We start from the raw sequence: 19,775 nt of genomic DNA, 5'->3' as shown, positions 1-19,775 counted from the left end.
AGAGCTTAGCTTGGGGGAGGGGGGAGGGGAGCTTCGCTTACACCTGTCATACCCCTGAAGGTGGCATCTAAGGGGTCACCCTATGGCTGGGGGATGGCGAAAATCCATCTCCCCAACAATAGCTCCTTACGAGCAAGGGTACTAGCTTTGTAGAGCTGAACCCGCGAAAACACCTTCTAGGTTTGGGCCTTGTCATCCCCTTGGGCCTATGAAACTCTAGCAAAAGCTTGCCACATATTTCCATCCCCTTGGGCCTTGTCACTTGGCTCGATGGGATGTCATATCGCACTTCGTTCCCACCTCAGACATCATTTCTAGGGCATCAGACGTGTTCATAGCAACCTGTCATGATAATAAGGGTCTGATTCCATTGTCCAAACAAATAGACAATTAAATAGGGATATTCTGCACATTACATATGTGCATACTTAAATAATAGGTTGTTTGCGGTGCTTCATAGCATTTTCCTAAGGGATGTTTTCCTACTGCAAATCTTGATCCAATTACGTACACATCTTGATGTTGATCAGCAAGAGCATGAAGCCATGAAGCTTGACATCAAAAGTCATGCCATGGGAAAATGGCAAAAGACGAACCCTTTCTGTTGCTTGCAGTTCTTTTTAGGATCCTGAAGGTAGAGAGGCACTTCTTTCGTGTTATCCTCTCACTCGAGCTTGGGCTTACTAACTTCAAGGCAAACTTAGCCCTTTTTTGGATGCTGTTTATTAGTGTACGTGCTCATATGATCCTGAACTATTTAATCTTTGTTTCCCATCTTGCTATGTATCATGGTTATCTGTTCTGTGCAACACTTTATTTTTCCTCAAGTTGTGATCATCAATGCAAAAAAGGCATCAACTTTGATCATAGAACATGATTGTTTTATGCCCAAATAGAGCCCATGTGATATAGTTAGTTTCTTCTATAAACTTCCATGATCTGCCAGGTGGCAACGCCACGGGCTACTGACTAGTTTTTCTTGGATTCGCCCGAGAACGCTAAGTGGAGCATCCGGGCACTAGCCCGTTGGCAAGGACGACGCTCGCACAGCATGAGCGCTTGAGCCAACCCGTGTTTGAGCCCGAGCGCTCGCACGGGCATGAACGGAGCGAGCACGTATGGAGCGGTCTTGCTCGACCCTGCCTCCAAAAAAAGACCGTAAAAATGGATCCCACTGTTTTTTTTAAAAAAAGAACGCTAAGTGGGCTCTCACATTAGTTTGCAAGCCAGCAATTTGACCGCCCAATTCGATTGATCTCAAATGGGCTAACCTGAGAGCCCGCTTCGTCATTCATGGGCCTTTTCCACCCCCACGTAGCACAATATTACTACTACAGTACCTAAGGAGATTTCTTGTCACGGCCTTGTAGCAGCGACCTGATCGGGTAGGAGTGGGCAGTAGCCGGCCTGTCTTTCACCGGTTTTCTACCCGTGATGTTGATGGAGGAAACGCCTAGGGCGTCAGCTGGATGGAGACGATAATAGCAATGGAGATGAGAACACAGAGAATTGAAGATGAGATAATAGAATTGTTTATTGCTTGCCTTTGGATACACAGCTGCAGCCAAATCTCTTCTCATCCGATTACAACTCAATATCTTAACTAAACCGGATTAGACTCTATCTTTTATTTTTAACCGAGCAAGCCTACTTTAAATTGCCTAACTTATATAACTCTGCCAATGGAAACTCCACCGCCACCTTGATTGCCTTCCTTGGTTGCCTTCCTCCTTCTATATGTAGTGTCGATCATAACATCTCTCCCCTCCTCTGGAAACAGCTCATCCTCGAGCTGAAAATCAGGATATTGCTATTTGAATGTTGGCACATCCTCTCAAGTTGCATCTCCTGCAGGCAATCCTTCCCACCAAACTAAAATCTGCCAAACACCTCTAGTAAATCTGCTGCGAATCACTTCAGATGGCTTCGGTATGGCACGACCATTAAATACTGGAGGCAAGCGAGGTTGTTCTGTAGGTGGCTGCCCATAAAATTTCTTCAGAACACTGACATGGAATACATCATGTATCTTTGTTCCAGCTGGAAGGCGCAAACGATACGCAACATCTCCAATTCGTTCCAACACCTGAAAAGGACCATAAAACTTTGGGGACAACTTCCCTTTGGTATGCGAAGGCAAGGAAGCTGCTGGCCTATTAAGCAATTTAAGCCAAACCCAATCTTCGACGTCAAATGCTACATATGTGTGCTTAGCATCATAATAAAGCTTAGCATACTCCTGAGCTTGAAGCAATCATTCACGCATGTCTTGAATAAATTCATCCCTTTCAGATAAAGACTGATCTACTGCCGCCACTTTAGCTTCACCTGGTTCATATGTCCACAATGATGGAGGTTCCCAACCATAAACTACCTTGAAAGGTGTATCCTTTAAGGCAGAGTGATATGTCGTATTGTAACAATATTCAGCCCATGGAAGCCAACGCAACCATTGCTTAGGCCGATCACCAGTTAGGCAACGAAGGTACATAATGATTACCTTATTAGCAGCTTCGGATTGGCCATCACTTTGTGGATGAAAAGCAGAGCTCATGTGCAGTCTTGTTCCTGACAATCGAAACAAGTCTTTCCACATATTGCTAGTAAAAACGACATCACGATCACTAACAATAAAAGCTGGTAAGCCGAACTATTTCATCAAAGAATGCTCGTGCCACGGAGGTTGCTGTGTAAGGATGTCCCAAGGGGATAAAATGAGCAAATTTGGAGAGATGATCGACCACGGTAAGAATTACTGACTTGTTGTGTACCCGAGGAAGGCCTTCAATAAAATCCATTGATATATCACTCCAAATTTCGGTTGGAATTGGCAAAGGCTGCAGCAGTCCAGCCGGCTGCAAATGAGTAACCTTATTTTGTTGACATACTGAACACTTCCGCACATAAGTTTGTACTAAGGATTTGTCACCTGGTATTCAAAAATTCGCTCACAATCGCTGCAGTGTACGTTGAACGCCTTCGTGACCCATATCATGTGCTTGCGCAAGGAGCCGTGATACTGATGGGATGAAGATGGCACATAGACTCGGCGACCCATCATAATTAAGCCATCCAGAACTGTCCAAGCCGGCCCCTTTCGGCCATCAGAAATTTCCTTGATCAATTGTTGGAGTTTAGGGTCTGAAGCTATCTCTTGGCAAAAGTTGTTGAACACATCAAACACCAGAGAAGACAAGGCAAAGGTTGTGGCCTCCTCAACATCGCGTCTAGAAAGGGCATCGGCCACCACATTCGTATGACCGGGCTTGTACTGGACCTCGAAATCAAATCCCATAAGTTTGCTAATCCAGCGATGCTGAGAGATGGTAGAAAGCCGTTGATCCAGAAGAAACTTGAGACTAAAGTGATCGGTCCTGATGATAAACTGTCGTCCCCATAGATATGGACGCCAGTACTTGATGGCCTGACCTAACCCAATAAGCTCTCCTTCATAGGTTGCCAAACCCGCGTGACGAGGTGCCATGGTACAACTGAAAAATGACAAAGGGCCGTGGACCTGGTGCAGCACGACGCCCATGCCAGAGCCTGAAGCATCACACTCAACAATAAACATTTGCCGAAAATCTGGTAGCTGTAGAACCGGAGCTGAAGATAATGCTTGTTTGAGGGCGTGAAATGCCTGAGTCAACTCTGTAGTCTAGGAAAACACCTCTTTCCTTAAAAAAAAACTGAGGGGGACCAGGAAAAAGAAGCAGCACAAGGTCCTCTAAAAGTAAAACAAAGAAGCAGAAGAACAGCATCTATTGTCTTGCTTTTATTCGAATGAACGGAGGCAAGTTCAATAATGCTTAACTAATTATATAAACTTCATTTTTTTTCCAGGAACAAAAAACAATGCTAGGTCAGCCCAAGCAAATCTATGGAGCAAGTTCTAAAACAGCCCAAGCTTAATGGAATGCTAGCCCAACGGCTGTGCACTTCAAAACATTCGCAAATAATTCTGTGATGTCCTGCATGTTGGAACATGTGAACATGCAGAACTCTATACAAAAATTTATGATCATATAAGCACTAGATAAAAAAGACTGTTTGCGTTGCAACAATATTGATGTGATATAACAGGACTTGCTGGGTAATGCCACCCCCACAAGGGTTCTTCCGACAAACCAATGAGATTTCAGAATGAAGTCTTGCACTCCAATTCTGATTGAACAAACCAGTCCGAGTTCAGGTTGGATCTTCCTGCTGTCCTGATTATTGACCTCATTCTGCAAGGACAAATTGAGGTGCAACCGTAAGGACTAGTTTTTAGTTTTTACCATCTCAAGCTCTAAAAAGGTAACAACCGAGTATTGCCTGTTAGAGAAAAAATGGTTAAGTCTTCCGCAATGCTGCCCCAGAAAACAACAAGAAAGCAAGTAATATTGCTATAGCAGCTTACCCAATTGATGATGTTATTAACACGGCTTTTCATATAATATTTTAGGAACTGAGCCTAACTTAGTTAGTTGAGGGTGTAGATGGATCTCTAGACCATCCAAGTTGGTGTCATTTTTGACGGATTTTAAGTGTCTATTTTTTCTTAATATCAAAGCCACCTACTTCGACTTAGGTTGGTTGAATTTTTTCCATAGAATATGTTAATTGACTGGTGATACAATGTCTAGTGACTGTCACTTTCAAAAATTTATAATTTATTAAGGTTAAAATCATTGAAAATAACAGTAAAATATTTAACTTGATAAACGGAGTAGCTTCTTATATGAACTGATATTTAAATAGGATGTTGCAGCGAGCACTATCCTGACAAGACAACTAACCAAAATGAGCAGTATTTTTGAACGCTAAGGGTAACAGATAAAAAGTAAATCATGTGTACTTTCATTCGAAGAAACAGCATTACGTAGATAGTCACATATTCGAATGAACAGTGTTCTGATAAAAATAAAATTATGTAAAATACAACCAGCAAGGACCTATTCGAGAATTATATATTGTCAGAACTCATAACCACATACAAGAGAAAAATATGCACAACAGAATATTGAAATATCTCGTACAAATTTTAGGTTAGCAAATAAGAACATGAAAATGGAGTGTAGTACACATTACTCAATATCTTAATTAGACGTCTTCAAGAAGAACTAGGCCGGGGTTCAAAGTTGTTTCTCGACCTCCTCGTGGCCCTGACATGTTGAAGAACCAGGCCGGGGCAGAAAGGTGCTTCTTGTCCTCCTCGTGGCCCTGCTTCTCTATTCCTGCATCATTTGTTACCATCTCTGCAACACCAAATCTGTGTAAAGCATGTTTAGGATGGTTAGGAAGCATGCTGGTTCCAATTCGGATAGCAGCCTCTAACGCCTCCACCTCTTCAATCCTTGCACCTTCACAGTGAACATTGACAACGAGGTTCCTGAGGGCGGAGAGGTGGCAGATGCCGAGATCGGGGGGTCCAATTCCGCATGCAGTTTGTACCGCATGTGCTATGATTTGAAATTCAAGGGTTTCAAGCATTGGCATGGCTCGTTCTTCAAACATCAGATTTACCCAACCGACAAAGCTAAACTTCTTCAGACATTGGAATCCATTGTTGCTGACGACAAGGCACCTTTCTACGGGGCCTGCTGGGTTTGAGCATAACTTCAGGAATTGTAAGGCAGGGAAATCCCCGAGGATCTGGAGTGTTTCCTGTCTCATTTTAACCTCAATATCAAGGTAGGAGAGGTTGGCCAGTGAGGCCATCCATACTGGAATGTTACTGAGATACCATCCTTTGATCCCTAATTCCTGAAGGAGGTGAGGCGGTGGGGACCAAGAATCCAACAAGAAGTCTAGTGACCAGGGACTGATGAGTGTTAAATATTGAAGGTTGGACCTGCCAAGTATGTCAAGCGACGAAACAAAATTATCCGCATATGTTTTTCTATCCCTGTGCAGGGCACTGATGCGCCAATCCAATCCAAGAGTTCTCAATTTGGTCAAGCTGCCCAGCTCTTGTAACAAGGTTATTGAGGTAGTGTAGTCCACAACTATAAGTGAAAGAAACTCTAGAGCTTGCATGTTCCCAACTCCATCTGGCAAGTTCACAGGAGGAGCAATTAACCATTTCAAATGCCTAAGTTTAACAATACTTGCAGGAAGTTCACTTAGACCAGGACAGTTTAGAAGATCGAGTATTACCAAAAACCGCAGCTCTCCTATCTGTTCTGGAAGTGTGATATTACTTGCTTTAATCCTTAGGTATCTCAAATGAAATAACTTCCCTATATCTTCAAGATAACTGTTTTCCAAATTCTCATTACCATCTAGATCAAGCACTCTCAGGGCCCGAAAGTCTGAAAGAGGCATTTGTTCAGAGTATCTAAATATGTTCAGAGTTCGAACATGAGTGGGAACCATGGAATATGCTATCACATTTTCTTGACCATGGTGGCCTAGTGAGAGTCGATGAACCTTGTCTTGTGAGACCAACATTTGTTTTCTGTCAGTAAGGACAGTGACAAAATTTTCTTCAACTGCCTTGCATACAATGAGATCAAGAATCATATCATGCACCCGACATGCATATACTCTACCATCATACTGGAAATCTACTGGTTGGATCAAGCTTCTGTTTATAAGTTCATTAAAGTAGCATTCCCCTTCATCCTCTAAACTTCGTCCACCATGCAAGTTGATGAATCCTTCTCCTACCCACCTTCTTACCAAATAATCCCTATTGATCACATAATCTTCTGGAAACATACTTAAATACAACAAACAAGTCTTTAAATGACGAGGAAGATGATTATAACTCAGAGATAATATCATGTTCATTTCCTCCACATCCCAATTTTTTTCGAGTCCTGAACCAATTGAATTGCAAACCTCTACCCACTCAGTCCTCGCGTATGATTTAGTAGTCAACAAACTAGCCATAGTAATGATTGCCAATGGTAAACCACCACACTTCCTAACTATTCCAATTGAAACCTCTTTCAGTTGGTGAGGGCATTTATCCTCAGAGCCAAAAATTCTTCTGAAGAATAGGCTTTTAGAGTCATCTTCACTTAGCATGCTTAAATCATATACAAGATCGTGGCGAGGGGAGGAACATAACTTGGCAACAGTACCAATTCTTGTTGTCACTATTATTCTACTGCCACAAGTATTCTCAAGCAAAGCACATTTAACTATCTTCCATGCTTGGGTGCTCCATATGTCATCAATTACAATAAAATACCTATAAAATGAGATAGAGTTGTGATTCCACTGAAACCTATAAATTGATATATGCACTATATAATGCAAAAACGTGTGAAGAAGCCTCTTATCACACAGCTCAGAATCTAACCTGGTATGTTTTGCAGAAGTTAATTTCTAGTGTTTCTTATAATTTATTTCCTGTTAGGACAGAAGTACTGATTTCAGGAAAGTCTTCACAATTTGATGTACAGTTTCATATCCGGCTTTTCATGATAAGAAAAAGTAATTCTAAGAGCTGGCAGCTTGAACTGATGTGTCAATGCAGAGTTAAATATAAACTATTGATTAAAAGAAACAAAATAGTTTATTTCAAAAAATTGTAGGTTAACTTATCATAATTAGATACCTCTTGTCTTTTAAGAAATCCCTCAGTTCATTGATGAGCTGTTCCTTATCACATGAGCTGGTGCTGTCACACTCATCCTTCTTGACTTGCGATACTATGGACCGAAAGATCATCCCCATGTCAGGATTTTGGGACAACGACACAAAAGCTTGGCAATCAAATTGCTTGGCAATTTTTCTGTAAACCTGATTAGCAAGTGTAGTCTTTCCTAATCCTCCACACCCCACAATTGACACCACCTTCACCATCTGCTCCCGATCATCCACTAACTTGATGAGCTCATTTATCAGACCATTGATACCGACAAGGTCCCCCAACTCCGCATAGAGTGCTGGCAACCGACGGTCAACAGGAACCATGCTGGTTCTACCAGAATTTACTGCAGAGTCAAGCTTGTACCTCTTCCTTCTATGGTTTGCCTCAACAATGCGAGCCTTAAGCTCTTGAATCTGCTCAGCGATCTCATGGCGTGTAACAAGCTCCTTCACTTTCTGCACATAGCCTAGGAAGAATCCCATGACTCCACTAGGCCTCTGTGGCTCATGGCGTAGTTGGCGCATGTATTCGTCAACACAATCCTCAATGTCGTAGGTCATCTCCCTCACCTGGTTCCTCCACTCCCTCGTCTGTGGGTCGAGCGCCTCCGTGTCGGCCAGCCTCTCGAGGAGAGAGTTCATGCTGCTCAGCTCATCCTTCAGGAAGGCTATCTCACGCCTCATTCCCTTCTGCATCTGGTAGTCTTCTCCCAGCAGCGCAGCGAGCTTGGTGAGGAGAGAATTCATCACCCCTGTCACGGCGCTCGCCATGATCCCATTCCCATCCATCTCTTGCCCTTTTCTCGCGCAGAATCAATGAAGCGCCAAGCAATCGTTTGTTGCTACATCAAGCAAGAACAAACGAGGTGCCAATTAACTGCTTTCTGCAAACAAACTTGCTTGACGCTGGCAGTAATTTGCATCTTATCAATAAAAATTGCATACTTCGACGGGTCTGCAAATATCGAAGTACTCTCATCAGAAACAGAGAACCCCCTTTTTCAACAATCTGCTTGACGCTTACTGCGATTGCAGAACGCTGACGACACATCAAATATCCGCAAATCAAACCGTATGCTAATCCATGAGAAACCACGAATAACAAGTATGCGTGCCTCGTTACGCACCTTCCTGACGCCGTGGCCAAGAACGGAACCCGCTCCGCCGCCGCCTTCCGTCTTCTTCCGCGCCGCGCAGCGAAAGGGATTTGGAGGAGGAGGCGCGCCAAGAGGCGGAGAGAAGGAAGAAGAAACCCAACCAAATCTTGGTCACCGTTGGGTCAACGCGGGTACGTGGCGGCGCGAAATGTGGGGCAGGAAGAAAAATCAAACCCGCGTCTGATTGAGTGTTGGGGGTGTTGGGATTGGTTGGGAATTTGGGAAGGGGAGCAGACGAAACTGACCCGGCCGCTGCACTCGCCCGCGCGCCGGCGTGGAGCCGAGCCCCGCCGCTTCCTCCTCTTCGCGTGGATGCCGCTCGCCATTGCCACTCGCCTCGCGGGAAGACGAGCGAGTCGTGGTGGTAGTAGGTTGCTAGACTACTCTACTGGTACGAGCCTCGTCTCCAAGGAGGGACTGCCATGTGGGCCCACCTTGTTCCGTTGGGCCCACACGAGTCGTGGACCCACTGTCAGTGATAGTGGCTCCAGGGAGCTGCATGTGGGCCCCATCTTGATCTGTTTGGCCCACACGAGTGGTGGACCCACTGTCAGTGATGGTGATAGCGTTCAGAGGTGGGAAGGTGGGTGGGGGCAACAGCCACTGGAACAGCGCCGCGCCTTCTTCCCTCCCCTTGGAACATCTTGGCAAAGGTGAGTTCGTGATCCGAGCTTTTCTTCGTCCTCTATGTCTTGCCCTCAGAATCATGGCACCCTTTTCAGATTTCATCCGTCAAGCTGGTCGCATTCCACTCTGTGAGTTGCCGCGCGCGCGCATAAGGTGTTCGACGGTTTGCCTCACCGAGCACGAGCACACTCAGGAGCGCGTTCTCGCTGCCGTCTCTAGATCCAAATTCCATGCTCTCTGTTGTTGCAGAGAGTAGCGTAGTACCTTGGTGTTTGCATGGGCAGAGGATCCAAATCCCATTGCTGTTGCTCGAATGAATGGTCGTCTATTGTTAGTCATTTGGTCTTGCCTTTGCTGATTTGCAGGTGAATATGGTATGGCCGGGCTGATCAACCTACGCGCCAGCCTGGGGAATTTGTTGTCTGCTCATTGGTCATCTTCAGTTCGACAATCGCCGGCATCACAAGTAACAGTTCAGTTTAGCTACCCACTGTCTCGTTCTGCTAAGCTTTGTCGAACTCGTTCTTTAGTGGCGCCAGCACTGAAGGTCTCCAAGGACGGCTCCTTGCCAGGTTTGGCTAATCGCCAGCCTTCCAAAGGTTGTTACTGATACTGCATATTACGCAGTTGATTAGTTTCCATACCAGAAAATCGCAATGTTTGCACACTTATTGCTTGCCTGTGTTTCCAGTGGTTATTGAGACCTCGCGCAAAACTAATGCAGTATGTTTCGATGTTGATAGCACGATCTGCCTGGATGAGGGCATCGACGAGCTTGCTGATTTTTGTGGGGCAGGGCAAGCTGTTGCTGGGTGGACAGCGAAGTAAATGCTCCATTGTGTAAACTAATTCATCTGGATCGTTAATTTTATCAGAACAGCTAATGTTGGCTTACTGCTCTCAGGGCTATGACAGGGACCGTTCCATTTGAGAGGCGTTGGCAGCTAGGCTGTCTTTGATCAAGCCATCTCTATCCCAAGTTGAGGAATGCTTGGAGAAGAGGCCGGCAAGGTAAGCTCAACTAAGTCTCAACAGCATGTTAATCGAGATGGTGGCCAGTATGTTAATCGGGCTGTTGGGATGACCCCCTCAGCGTTAGCCGCGGCGAGGCTCGACGGAGGCCAAGGCCGTCCGGAACCGTGTAGCAGTGGTCAGAGGTGGAGTCATCATCGGAGCCGAGGGGCGTAGTGTCGTGACCCCCTTGAGGCTCGACGGAGATGAAGTGGTCCAGAGCCCTGCAGCGTCGGCCGGAGGCGAGGTCGACCTCGGAGCCTAGGGGCAGCGAGGCTCAACAGAGATGGTGTGGTCCAGAGCCCCGCCGCGTCGACAGGAGGCGAGTTCGACCTTGGAGCCGAGGAGTGTCGAGGCTCTATCGAGACAATGTATTCCGGAGTCTAACAGTGTCGCACACCGATGAGGGTGGTGGTGTGGTGCCAACCCACTGGGGTGCCAGGAACACTGCTACTATTGTCTTCGCTCGGGATGAAAGGATGGGAGGCGGCCCTGTCGAAGAGCTGGCCCCCCAGCGCAGGTAGATCTTCGGCGGTGGCTTTTGGAGGTGACCTGAGGCGCGGAGGTCTGAGGGCCTCCGGCTGGCTCTGAGGGCTTTAACTGCGGTGTGGGCCTAGTTCTCGTGATGTGGCCCGCCTAGCGACCGCACTAGAGCCAAGCGTCAGCGAGCTGTTGCGAAGCCTTGCTGCGCGCCGGTCTAGGCTATGCGAGGCGTGACCGCACGCCCAAGGCCATTGTCAGCCAGACTTCCGGGGCAACTGCATGCACGGTTAGCCAAACAAAAATGTGTGCACTCAAGCCGCACCACTCCCTACCACTATGCGCGCATGCAAATAACTGCGAGCAAGTGGAGCGCGGGCACACTGGGTTGCCATAACCTCATCCGCCTACCTCTGAAAAAAAAGATAAGCTTGTTGTCGGCAAGCACACGTGGGCACCACAAAGGTCAAGAGCTACCTTTCAGTACCATCTATATGCTCCCTTGGATGTAGACCATAGTATGTAGAGACTCTGCACGCGTACGACAAGTAAATAATATACTGCTATTTTCTATACAACATAAATAAGTATCCCAGCGACATGGTCTGACCACATGAGGACTCTAGTCAAGCACTGCGGCCTCCTACCCTGCTGTGGACGGTGCATGTGTCAGGAGCCCACACTGAGTGGACACGACCTTCTCCTTGATTTTTCGCCTTATGCGTGCTAAGCTTGTTGCGGCTTTCCTATACCCATTGTCGAGGTAGCAAAGAGCGGTGAGCTTGCGCACGCGGAGCTGCGCGATAACAGGCCTCCACGCCTGTTGTTCGTCACGCCGAGTTGCGCGGCGATCAACTCTGAGTTTGAGTATTGCAAGGGTGTTGGGCTTTCATGTTCTTCTCTCTTGGTGTATTCTCAATTCCTTTTCTTTCATGACTTCTTGTATCTCTATCCTTACAAACAGCGTCATCTGTTGGGGCACGAAAATATGCACCAGATAGAATGCAGTGAGAGTCTCTTCTAAGAGGGAGAGTCTCTGTTGGGGCTCAAGCTTAGGGAGGAACATCAACCTAAGAGGAAGGAGAGAGCAGCGAAAGAGAATCTATCTCAACCCAAAAAGTTATGTTACACTCATGTACATACATGACTATTGCTGGCCTTTGCTTCTTTTATACGGGTTATGTCAATTTGAAACTTATAATTGCCTGTTGTACCCCGCTGTACATCGTCAGAGTACCCTTGAGCTCGGACATTTTCCCAAACATGGACATTTTCCCCAACACGGCGCAACCAGGCTGCCATACCATCCACCACAGGCTCGAAGGTTCGCAGGGTGGGAGCCGGGTCCCCACCGCTGCGCACTCCTACTGCTGCTGTTCGGCCACAAAATTTTGCATTTGTGGATGTAATCTGACACTGCATTTGGGGAAAAAAATTCAGATTTGGATTTTTTGGATAGATGGATGCCTTACTGCACGAAGCCTGATCTAACGTTGTATTTGGGCTGGCAATGATGGATGGATGCTTCGTCTTCCTTTCTGCTCATGGTCCTACACTTCTGCCCAATTGAGTCTGGATGAGAATTCGGTGGTCCTAGCGGCATCGTGGATCAATTGAGGCAACCGCGGTTGCTGAGATTTTCTCGCCGGTGAGGGGTGTCCTCGGGTGGCGGCGTGCTCCTCTGTAGCGTAGAGGAAGAGTTCACCTCTAGCGTACCATGATTGAAATGCAGCAGAGATGATGTTCAATCATCCCAAACGAAAACAAAATTCGCGCTGATGGATCTTGCTTCTGATAAGTAACAAGAACTTACCTTTTTCCCATGGTTTTTTTTAAGAATACTTTTCCCATGGTTCGTAGCTGGTGTACGTGTATCGACCTGGGTACTGCAAGAACATACTACTGCTTCTGATAAGTAACAAGAACTTACAGCATCTACTGTAGCAAGGAGGGGCAGAAGTAGAGCAACATTGCTCTCGGCTCCTTGTTTATATTTCTTGGAAAAAAAAATGGAGGCGAATTGTATGAACTTAAAATTATCATTTTGTCTATGCATATGTCCATGAAGCAAAAGCTTAGTGCAACCTAGACCCCAAGCAAATCTACGAAGCAAAGATTTAAAACAGTGGCAGAACAGTGAACTTCATGCACCTTGGTGCATATGCACTTGTCTAAGCTGCAGAATTTTCTCTGACAACATGTTGAAACATCACTTTCAAAAGTTTGTGTAAAAATATAAAGGTATATGTTGTTCCAAAGAACAATAGAGAGGTAGTGAATCTACCTCTTCCTCTCGGATGAACTAGAGAGAAATGGATAGAGGAGCTAGGACTTTGAGATAGAGTATGAGTGAGTAAAGTGAATGGAGGATCTCTTGCCTTTGCATTCTTGGGCTCCTTATATAGAAGAGGGAGGATGTTATTTCCTCCATCATGCTCTCATTGTGCCCATAACCACAGTGAAAAAAATAAGGGTAACATGGTCCTTTTGCCTCTCGAGTATAATAATGAGGCAGGTACAATGCCCACTACCGTACTGATCACTGCATCCTGTTCAGTCCTCACGCAAACATCTCCCTACAGCTAGGTCCATTTTCATGAAACCATATGAGTTGGGTCTTCTCCAACAGCATATGAACTATACAGAAAATATAGAAGTTTCGACATGTCTTTCTGTAACATAAATAACAGAACTTGCTGGTTGCTGCTGTCACCGTGTTGGATGTTGACCGACAATCACGCGGGAAATTTCAGAAAATTGTCATGCCCTCAATTTCTGAAATGATTGTAAAAACTAGTCTGATTTAATGTCAACCCTGCCTGCTGCTATGACCTTTAACCTCATTTTGCAAGGAGGAATCCAGGTGCACACCCGTAGCAGCTAGTTCCTACCTCCTACCCTGTTAGGCTTTATAAAGCAATCTCTGAATACAACAAAGGTAGGAAATAGTAAGAGCTTTGACGATGAGCGAGGTGTTGGGGAGCTTAGGCCATCTCCAAGGGAATCGGCATCGAAGGCTGTATCCCTGTGCCTGCCGAATTTGCCAATCGCAGCTGTCGCGAACCAGTTCCAACGGAATCGGCAAAGTTACTTTTTCAAAGCTATAGGGATGTGGGCTACAGCTGGAGTTCGGCAAATATGCGGACCGAAAAGGGAGCCCGTATCACTGTGCACTGAGTATGCGTGTGGATCCGAGGGGAGGAGGAGAGTAATAGAAGGTAGGAAATAGAGTAACTGTTGGAAATGAAAAGAATAAAGAATGCTATAATAGTGTTATGGGATACTATAATAGTGTTCTAAAGGATGAGATTTTAGAGTATCTGTTGGAGATAGCCTTAATTAAGTCTATAAGGGATCAATTAGTTATGACAATGAAGGCCAAGCTCTGCCCATTAATGTCGTGTCCACGAGCTAGTGCAGTAGTAGTACTTCATCTTTACTCAACACCAAAATGGCGAAAACAATAACTTGCAGATGAAATGCAGATTGTTGCGTGCATGATCCCGATGCCTCACAGGCCTACCAAAGGCTACTACAATGGCATTTGTTAATGAAAGAGAAATCATATCAACCATGACTGCGTGCCATATTCTCACTACACAGCTCTTCTGCTCCCCCATGATTTTTATAGGAGCCAAACTGGACCACATCGTACCAAATATGCACTATTTGCTTCGATGCATTTATTCACTGCACGTATTCAAGTTATCGGACTGCGCCCAGCGCTGCAGTATTGTTTCACTCTCTCTGCAGACGAAGAATTGAAGAGAATGGAAACTATTACTGGTCGGCTAAGACGCTCAGTAACATGGAAATAATTGAGCATCTGCATATTAAGAGAAATAGGATAGTGGCGTCCAAAGTGTCAAACTCTATAGGTGCATAAACCCTATGGGGCCTCTACTTGTGGACGTTAATCAACACAAGTATTAACCATGGAAGCGAAAATATTTCAATCTTTGGGAAGCTAATATTATATAGTATCAAACATATTGCAGCTGATGTTTATTCATCGAGTCTGGTTTGGTTAACCACAATCTGTGTAGCCAACAGACAATATTTGCAGTTGATGTTCATATATGCTATAACTAGTGCATCAAATGATATGTTCACAAGGATATTGTTTCAATGAAACCAACTACAGAGTATTCTAGCAGATTCAGCACTCTATTTGCATCACCACGAGACAGTGGTTTTCATCCCACAAATATACAATTCGCCAAAAATAAAGGATTCCGCACAAACAGTCAATTAATTTATTGCTTTATTCCTCGCTGCTGGAAGCCCGGGATTTTAATCCATTTTTGCGTACACACATCCATAATTTCTTCATATTGTAGCGGCCACTACCCACTGCTAATAAGACAACTAACATGACATTTTTAGAGCTTTTTAATTTTGAAGTCCTACATAACCGAACCAAAATTCTGTGTGCACAATATCCTTTTGATTGCAACCTCATGTAAATGGTCATTTTGGGACATTATTCTGTCAAATGACCCAACAAAGTGTAATAAATACACAGTCTGCAGCTAGATAAAACATATTGAATCGCATACAGAGGGCAAAACGTATTTGTCACCTAGCTGTACTCCAGTTCATGTTTTTTCGGATTAATACAGAGTCAAAGATTACTTGAGATACGCTTAGAGTTACAGTGCTCTTATGGAGTTGTAATACCCTGAATTTTAAGAAAATAAAGAGTTGAAAATTAATACAGAGTTAAAGATTAATTGAGATACGCCTAGAGTTACAGTGCTCTTATGGAGTTGTAATACCCCGAATTTTAGGAAAATAAATAGTTGACTGGACAAACTAAATAAAGGGCAAAATTTTGATTTTTGTTTTTAGCCGTAGCTTGGATGGACGACCGAAGAGCACTAATGTGTAGATCTTATTGAAATAAGTCCATTTGACTATTCATGTCCTGTTTAGACAAAGGATGAGTCTGCAGCGAGTCCAATAAATTTAGTTCAGCGATTTTTGCATTACTTTCTTGTTCGATTTCAATTCAATAAAAAGGATTAAAAAAGAGCCGACCGTCCAAGCCCCTGTTCGTCTGGCTCCCTGTTCACGTGACCACCCCATCGTGCCCAAGCCTGCTACCTACATCTCTTGCTCCGGCCACCTCAATCACTGCCAGACACCAACCATCTTTCCATCGACTGTGTCACTGTGGCCACCGCCTTCTCCACCGGTCGCCACTCCCTGGTCGCCGGAGAGTGCCTTGCCCTAGCCGATCAGTCCGATTGCGTGCAGTCGGTTTAACTTCAAAAATTGTTTTAATCGATATTGAATTTGGTCATAAGCTTACAAGGAAAGTTGTATGTCTCGTCGATACCTTTCCAACGTCATTAGTCTTTTTTCAAATCCAATAAGAAGTAGAGGCCAAATCATCAAAAGGGTGCTGCCATCTGGTTAATTTTAATCTGCATAGTAATCTATTTATCTGTTTTTTACCTAATTAGAGCAAGATTTTGCCCAAAGTTGTAGCAGCAAGTTATAGGAACTTCTCTGTAGATGTCTGAGATGTACGTCTTTATTTTCTAAAATTGGTTTAGAGGTTTGAAAGATATGGACAAAATAGTGAGCAATTAAGAAATAAATTGAATTTTCGGATAACATGTGAATCGGGTTTTTATGGCTTGGTTGAGCTAGTTAGGCCATTGAATATATAGACTTGTGGTCATTTTGAGATAGATCCTAAGCATAGTTTTGCTCTATACCGGTGCCAACGGCGTGACGCTGGGTTCTTGTCAAGGTTGAGGCAAGTGCATATGGTTTGGTTTTCTCTACTTGCTCCGTTTTCAATTTCTTCATGATTTACATGTTAACGTGATTTCCTAATTCAGGATTTCATGATGTTGTTCATGCTAAATGATTCATGTTTCACGGTGGCGTTCCTTTCATTCATTCATATTCTATGAATTATTTCGATTCATGAATGTGTAGTCTGATTCTTATATTCATTTTCCTGTTAGTAGGTTTCAAATATTGGTTGGGGCAAGTTCTCTTTGTTGGGCAATTTGGTTAAACCATAATGATGTAGTTTTTGACAATGCACCAATTCACTCTTTTATGCAGATTATTTTTAGAAACATGTACTGGATTCGCTTCTGATCCCTATTATAAAAGGAAGAGGAGCGTCATCGCATAAAGATTAATACCCAAAGCTTGCCATCCAGGTTAATGCGCACCTACCGCTGCGTTTTTTTCCCCCTTTTTCACGAGCGACGCAGCAAGAAGCTGGCTTTATATTATAGTACACACTCAGGAGGAGTCATCCTGGTGTCTATAAAAAAGCAGAGGGAAATCAGAAGATACAACGTGAGAGAAACATCAACTTGTGTTTGATAAAACTAAGACATACTACAACACGCAATGCAGTTGGATATTACTCGACTGACTTGATTGGGCGGCTATCCCAACACGCACGAGCATATAAAATGCAATCACAAATGCTATATCATAGCCGATTGTAGCTAGCTTGTTCCTTCTCTCGGTTTCTTTGTATCTCAATTATTTTTCTGCTCCATTATACAGTGAGGTGTCAAAGCCTGTGTAGGTGACCGATGCCTGAAAGAATATATGATTTCGTTAATTTATTTAGTTGGACAAAGATAAGATTTAATTTGCTATGTTACGAAAGTACAACTCGTAGTCTATAAAAAGAAAATCTGCTTACCAAAAAGCCTTAAATGGCAGCTCTGCTAGATCAGAATAAACAAGGCATACTAAGCTGATGTTTCGATCTGTCGCATTGCAGTTCTCTGAAAAAAAAAAAGTGAAGCTCATTTGTCCTTTGTGCATACATGTCTGATTCCCTTGAAGCTTTTGCGGGAGCTGATAACTGCAAATAAAATCGAGTTTTTCAATGACAAACATCAATCTAGTATAGCCTTTCTCCAGAGATGCTGTACTATAGAAAATGACTCCAGAAAACATTTTTTGAGAGAAACCCCTGAAAACATTGGCATTCGCATGACAACTTCTGTATTGCAGTACCATTTGCAACAGCAACTGAATTACTTACTGTCATATCTAGTGACACGAAACATACAAATATATACAAGTGAGTCTTAAATTAACTTGCCTCTAAATTATTAATTTGGAGAGTTTCTTCATTCGATAACTATCTTTTTGTTGGATCATAGGATTCTTCCTTTAAGTTGCTATCTTTTGTAGCGATGACAGCGACCCGGTCTGAAACAAGACGTTGAACATGATTGACCCCAACCCTCGATTTGTAGCGACATCGTAGGGTCGTGGAACGCGCCATCCACCATATAACTATGATCTAACCTAATACAACATGTCCCTTTTATTCTTTTGTGAAGGTAATACAACTACCTAACCTCTCTATCTCCAACTCCAACTTGAGAACCTTGTGCTTGCAATAAATAGATATGTGGCAGCTAGCAGCAGCAGATGCCACATCCCTTTCTCCAACTTGTGGCCTAGCCTTCTTTTTTTTTTTTTTATCTTTGATGCTTTCTCCTACCACAAGCTAGAAGCCACAGGTTGTGGTTTGCAGCTCCAACTTTGTACCAGCATTATCAAAATATTCTGTGCTCCACTACAGTGCTACATGATTATAGAGATGCGACTACATTATCATCATGTATGTCTATATGTTGCATGTGTAGCTTCCATTGCTGGTGATCAACTTGAAAATCTCATCTTCTTCTTCTTTTCATTCTAGTGGCACATAGAGATTCAGATAAATTTAGGTAGGCTTAAAAGACAACCTATGAGAGAGCACTATCACACGTTCTAAGTCGTTTTGTTGTCTGCACAATATATAACGTTTCAAATGGTAGCCTAGCAAGGTCGCAGTGGTTGTGTGTGTGTGTGTGTTTTTTTTCGGAGGGATGGATTTATATTAATAAAGTAGCACAATACATCCTTATTTTGTAACAAAGACTCTAGGAAAAACAAAGATTATATTAAAGTCCTTATGGGTCAACTCCAACAACAATATCTGCTTCTCCAAACACTGCCGCCGAAGACGATCGCCAGCGCCAAACCTTGGATATTGCCGCATCATCTAACACTCCAGCTCCACTAGGACACATCTAGACCACTGAACGCACATCGGCTGCCACCTCGCTGGACGCCGCAAGGAAAAGAACCAAGATCTATGACGACTCACCGTATAAGCACCAGCCAAAGCTACCTAGACTTCCATACAAAGTCGCCAACCCGAAAACACAACCCAAATATGGGGATCGACAAAAGCTCCATCTCCTTCGCCAAAAAATCCAGCAAAACTAACCTCCCTTGGCCAACTCTAGATAACGCACCGTCACCATCACCGGAGTTGGTGAAGAGGAACCGACCACCTTCGAGGCTACCAATGATGAAACCAGCAACGACAACGGCAATGGAGACCGCGAAGGTCATGGCGATATCACAGTAGAAGCGGTCAGCAGCCTAACCGGGAAGAAACACTCAAACCTAACTAGAAGAACTAGCTACAAGCCTACTGGTGACTGGGGCCAGCCCCTCCCTCTCGTCACCAGTGAGGACGCCGGTGAGGGAGAGGGAGGGGTGGGATCTGACTGAGATTCAACGATCACCTTCATTTGCCTCTATGTATTGTAGCATGGGGAAAAAGTTTGTTCATATTAACACATGTGATCGGTGGTTGTGTTGACACTCAAGAAAAGGAACATATTATTTATTTATCTTTTAAAGGAAAAGGAACATATTAGGATTGAAATCCTTAGCAGGTTTCGCATAAATTTGAATTAAATCCTAAAAACTCTCGGAGCAAAAATTTGTTGGAAACAAGTTGTGCGTCGTTTGATACGTGACACCGCCATCTGTTCACCACAGCGTGCTTGACAGGACCGTCAGTCGATCAAGGTACACGCGGCTCCGGGCGGCGGCTCATCCCTTAAATAGGACTGT

The 19,775-nt window shown here is 44.2% G+C and overlaps 2 protein-coding genes across 7 annotated transcripts; one reads left to right on the top strand and one right to left on the bottom strand.

The window, feature by feature from the left end:
* Window positions 1–3,803: 3,803 nt before the first annotated feature.
* On the bottom strand, window positions 3,804–9,129 carry LOC133886576 (disease resistance protein RGA5-like). 2 transcript variants are annotated; one of them, XM_062326248.1, is made up of 4 exons: window positions 8,715–9,129; window positions 7,553–8,626; window positions 5,074–7,183; window positions 3,804–4,229 (listed from the first exon to the last, which is right to left on the bottom strand). In XM_062326248.1, exons 2-3 carry the CDS (start codon window positions 8,374–8,376, stop codon window positions 5,086–5,088), a joined length of 2,922 nt encoding a protein of 973 aa, XP_062182232.1. In that variant the 5' UTR covers window positions 8,377–8,626; window positions 8,715–9,129; the 3' UTR covers window positions 3,804–4,229; window positions 5,074–5,085. The 2 variants fall into 2 exon arrangements, with proteins under 2 accessions (XP_062182232.1, XP_062182231.1); XM_062326247.1 differs by having other exon boundaries at window positions 7,553–8,542.
* Window positions 8,996–12,396, top strand: LOC133886577 (uncharacterized). 5 transcript variants are annotated; one of them, XM_062326253.1, is made up of 5 exons: window positions 8,996–9,397; window positions 9,737–9,970; window positions 10,115–10,195; window positions 10,276–10,382; window positions 12,095–12,396. In XM_062326253.1, exons 1-4 carry the CDS (start codon window positions 9,301–9,303, stop codon window positions 10,281–10,283), a joined length of 420 nt encoding a protein of 139 aa, XP_062182237.1. In that variant the 5' UTR covers window positions 8,996–9,300; the 3' UTR covers window positions 10,284–10,382; window positions 12,095–12,396. The 5 variants fall into 5 exon arrangements, with proteins under 5 accessions (XP_062182237.1, XP_062182236.1, XP_062182234.1 ...); XM_062326252.1 differs by having other exon boundaries at window positions 11,827–12,396; XM_062326250.1 differs by having other exon boundaries at window positions 10,063–10,195.
* Window positions 12,397–19,775: the final 7,379 nt, after the last annotated feature.

Source organism: Phragmites australis, chromosome 12 (genome assembly GCF_958298935.1).
Source record: "Phragmites australis chromosome 12, lpPhrAust1.1, whole genome shotgun sequence".
Taxonomy (NCBI): Eukaryota; Viridiplantae; Streptophyta; class Magnoliopsida; order Poales; family Poaceae; genus Phragmites; species Phragmites australis.
This window is presented reverse-complemented; position numbering and strand designations above follow the sequence as displayed.

Coding starts and splice junctions, on each gene's coding strand:
- LOC133886577 (XM_062326250.1), top strand. CDS start 9,301: ATGGTGATAGCGTTCAGAGGTGGGAAGGTGGGTGGGGGCAACAGCCAC. Junction 9,398..9,736: donor CTTGGAACATCTTGGCAAAG/GTGAGTTCGTGA, acceptor GCTGATTTGCAG/GTGAATATGGTATGGCCGGG. Junction 10,196..10,275: donor GTTGCTGGGTGGACAGCGAA/GTAAATGCTCCA, acceptor TACTGCTCTCAG/GGCTATGACAGGGACCGTTC.
- LOC133886576 (XM_062326248.1), bottom strand. CDS start 8,376: ATGGATGGGAATGGGATCATGGCGAGCGCCGTGACAGGGGTGATGAAT. Junction 7,184..7,552: donor GATTTCTTAAAAGACAAGAG/GTATCTAATTAT, acceptor CTCATTTTATAG/GTATTTTATTGTAATTGATG.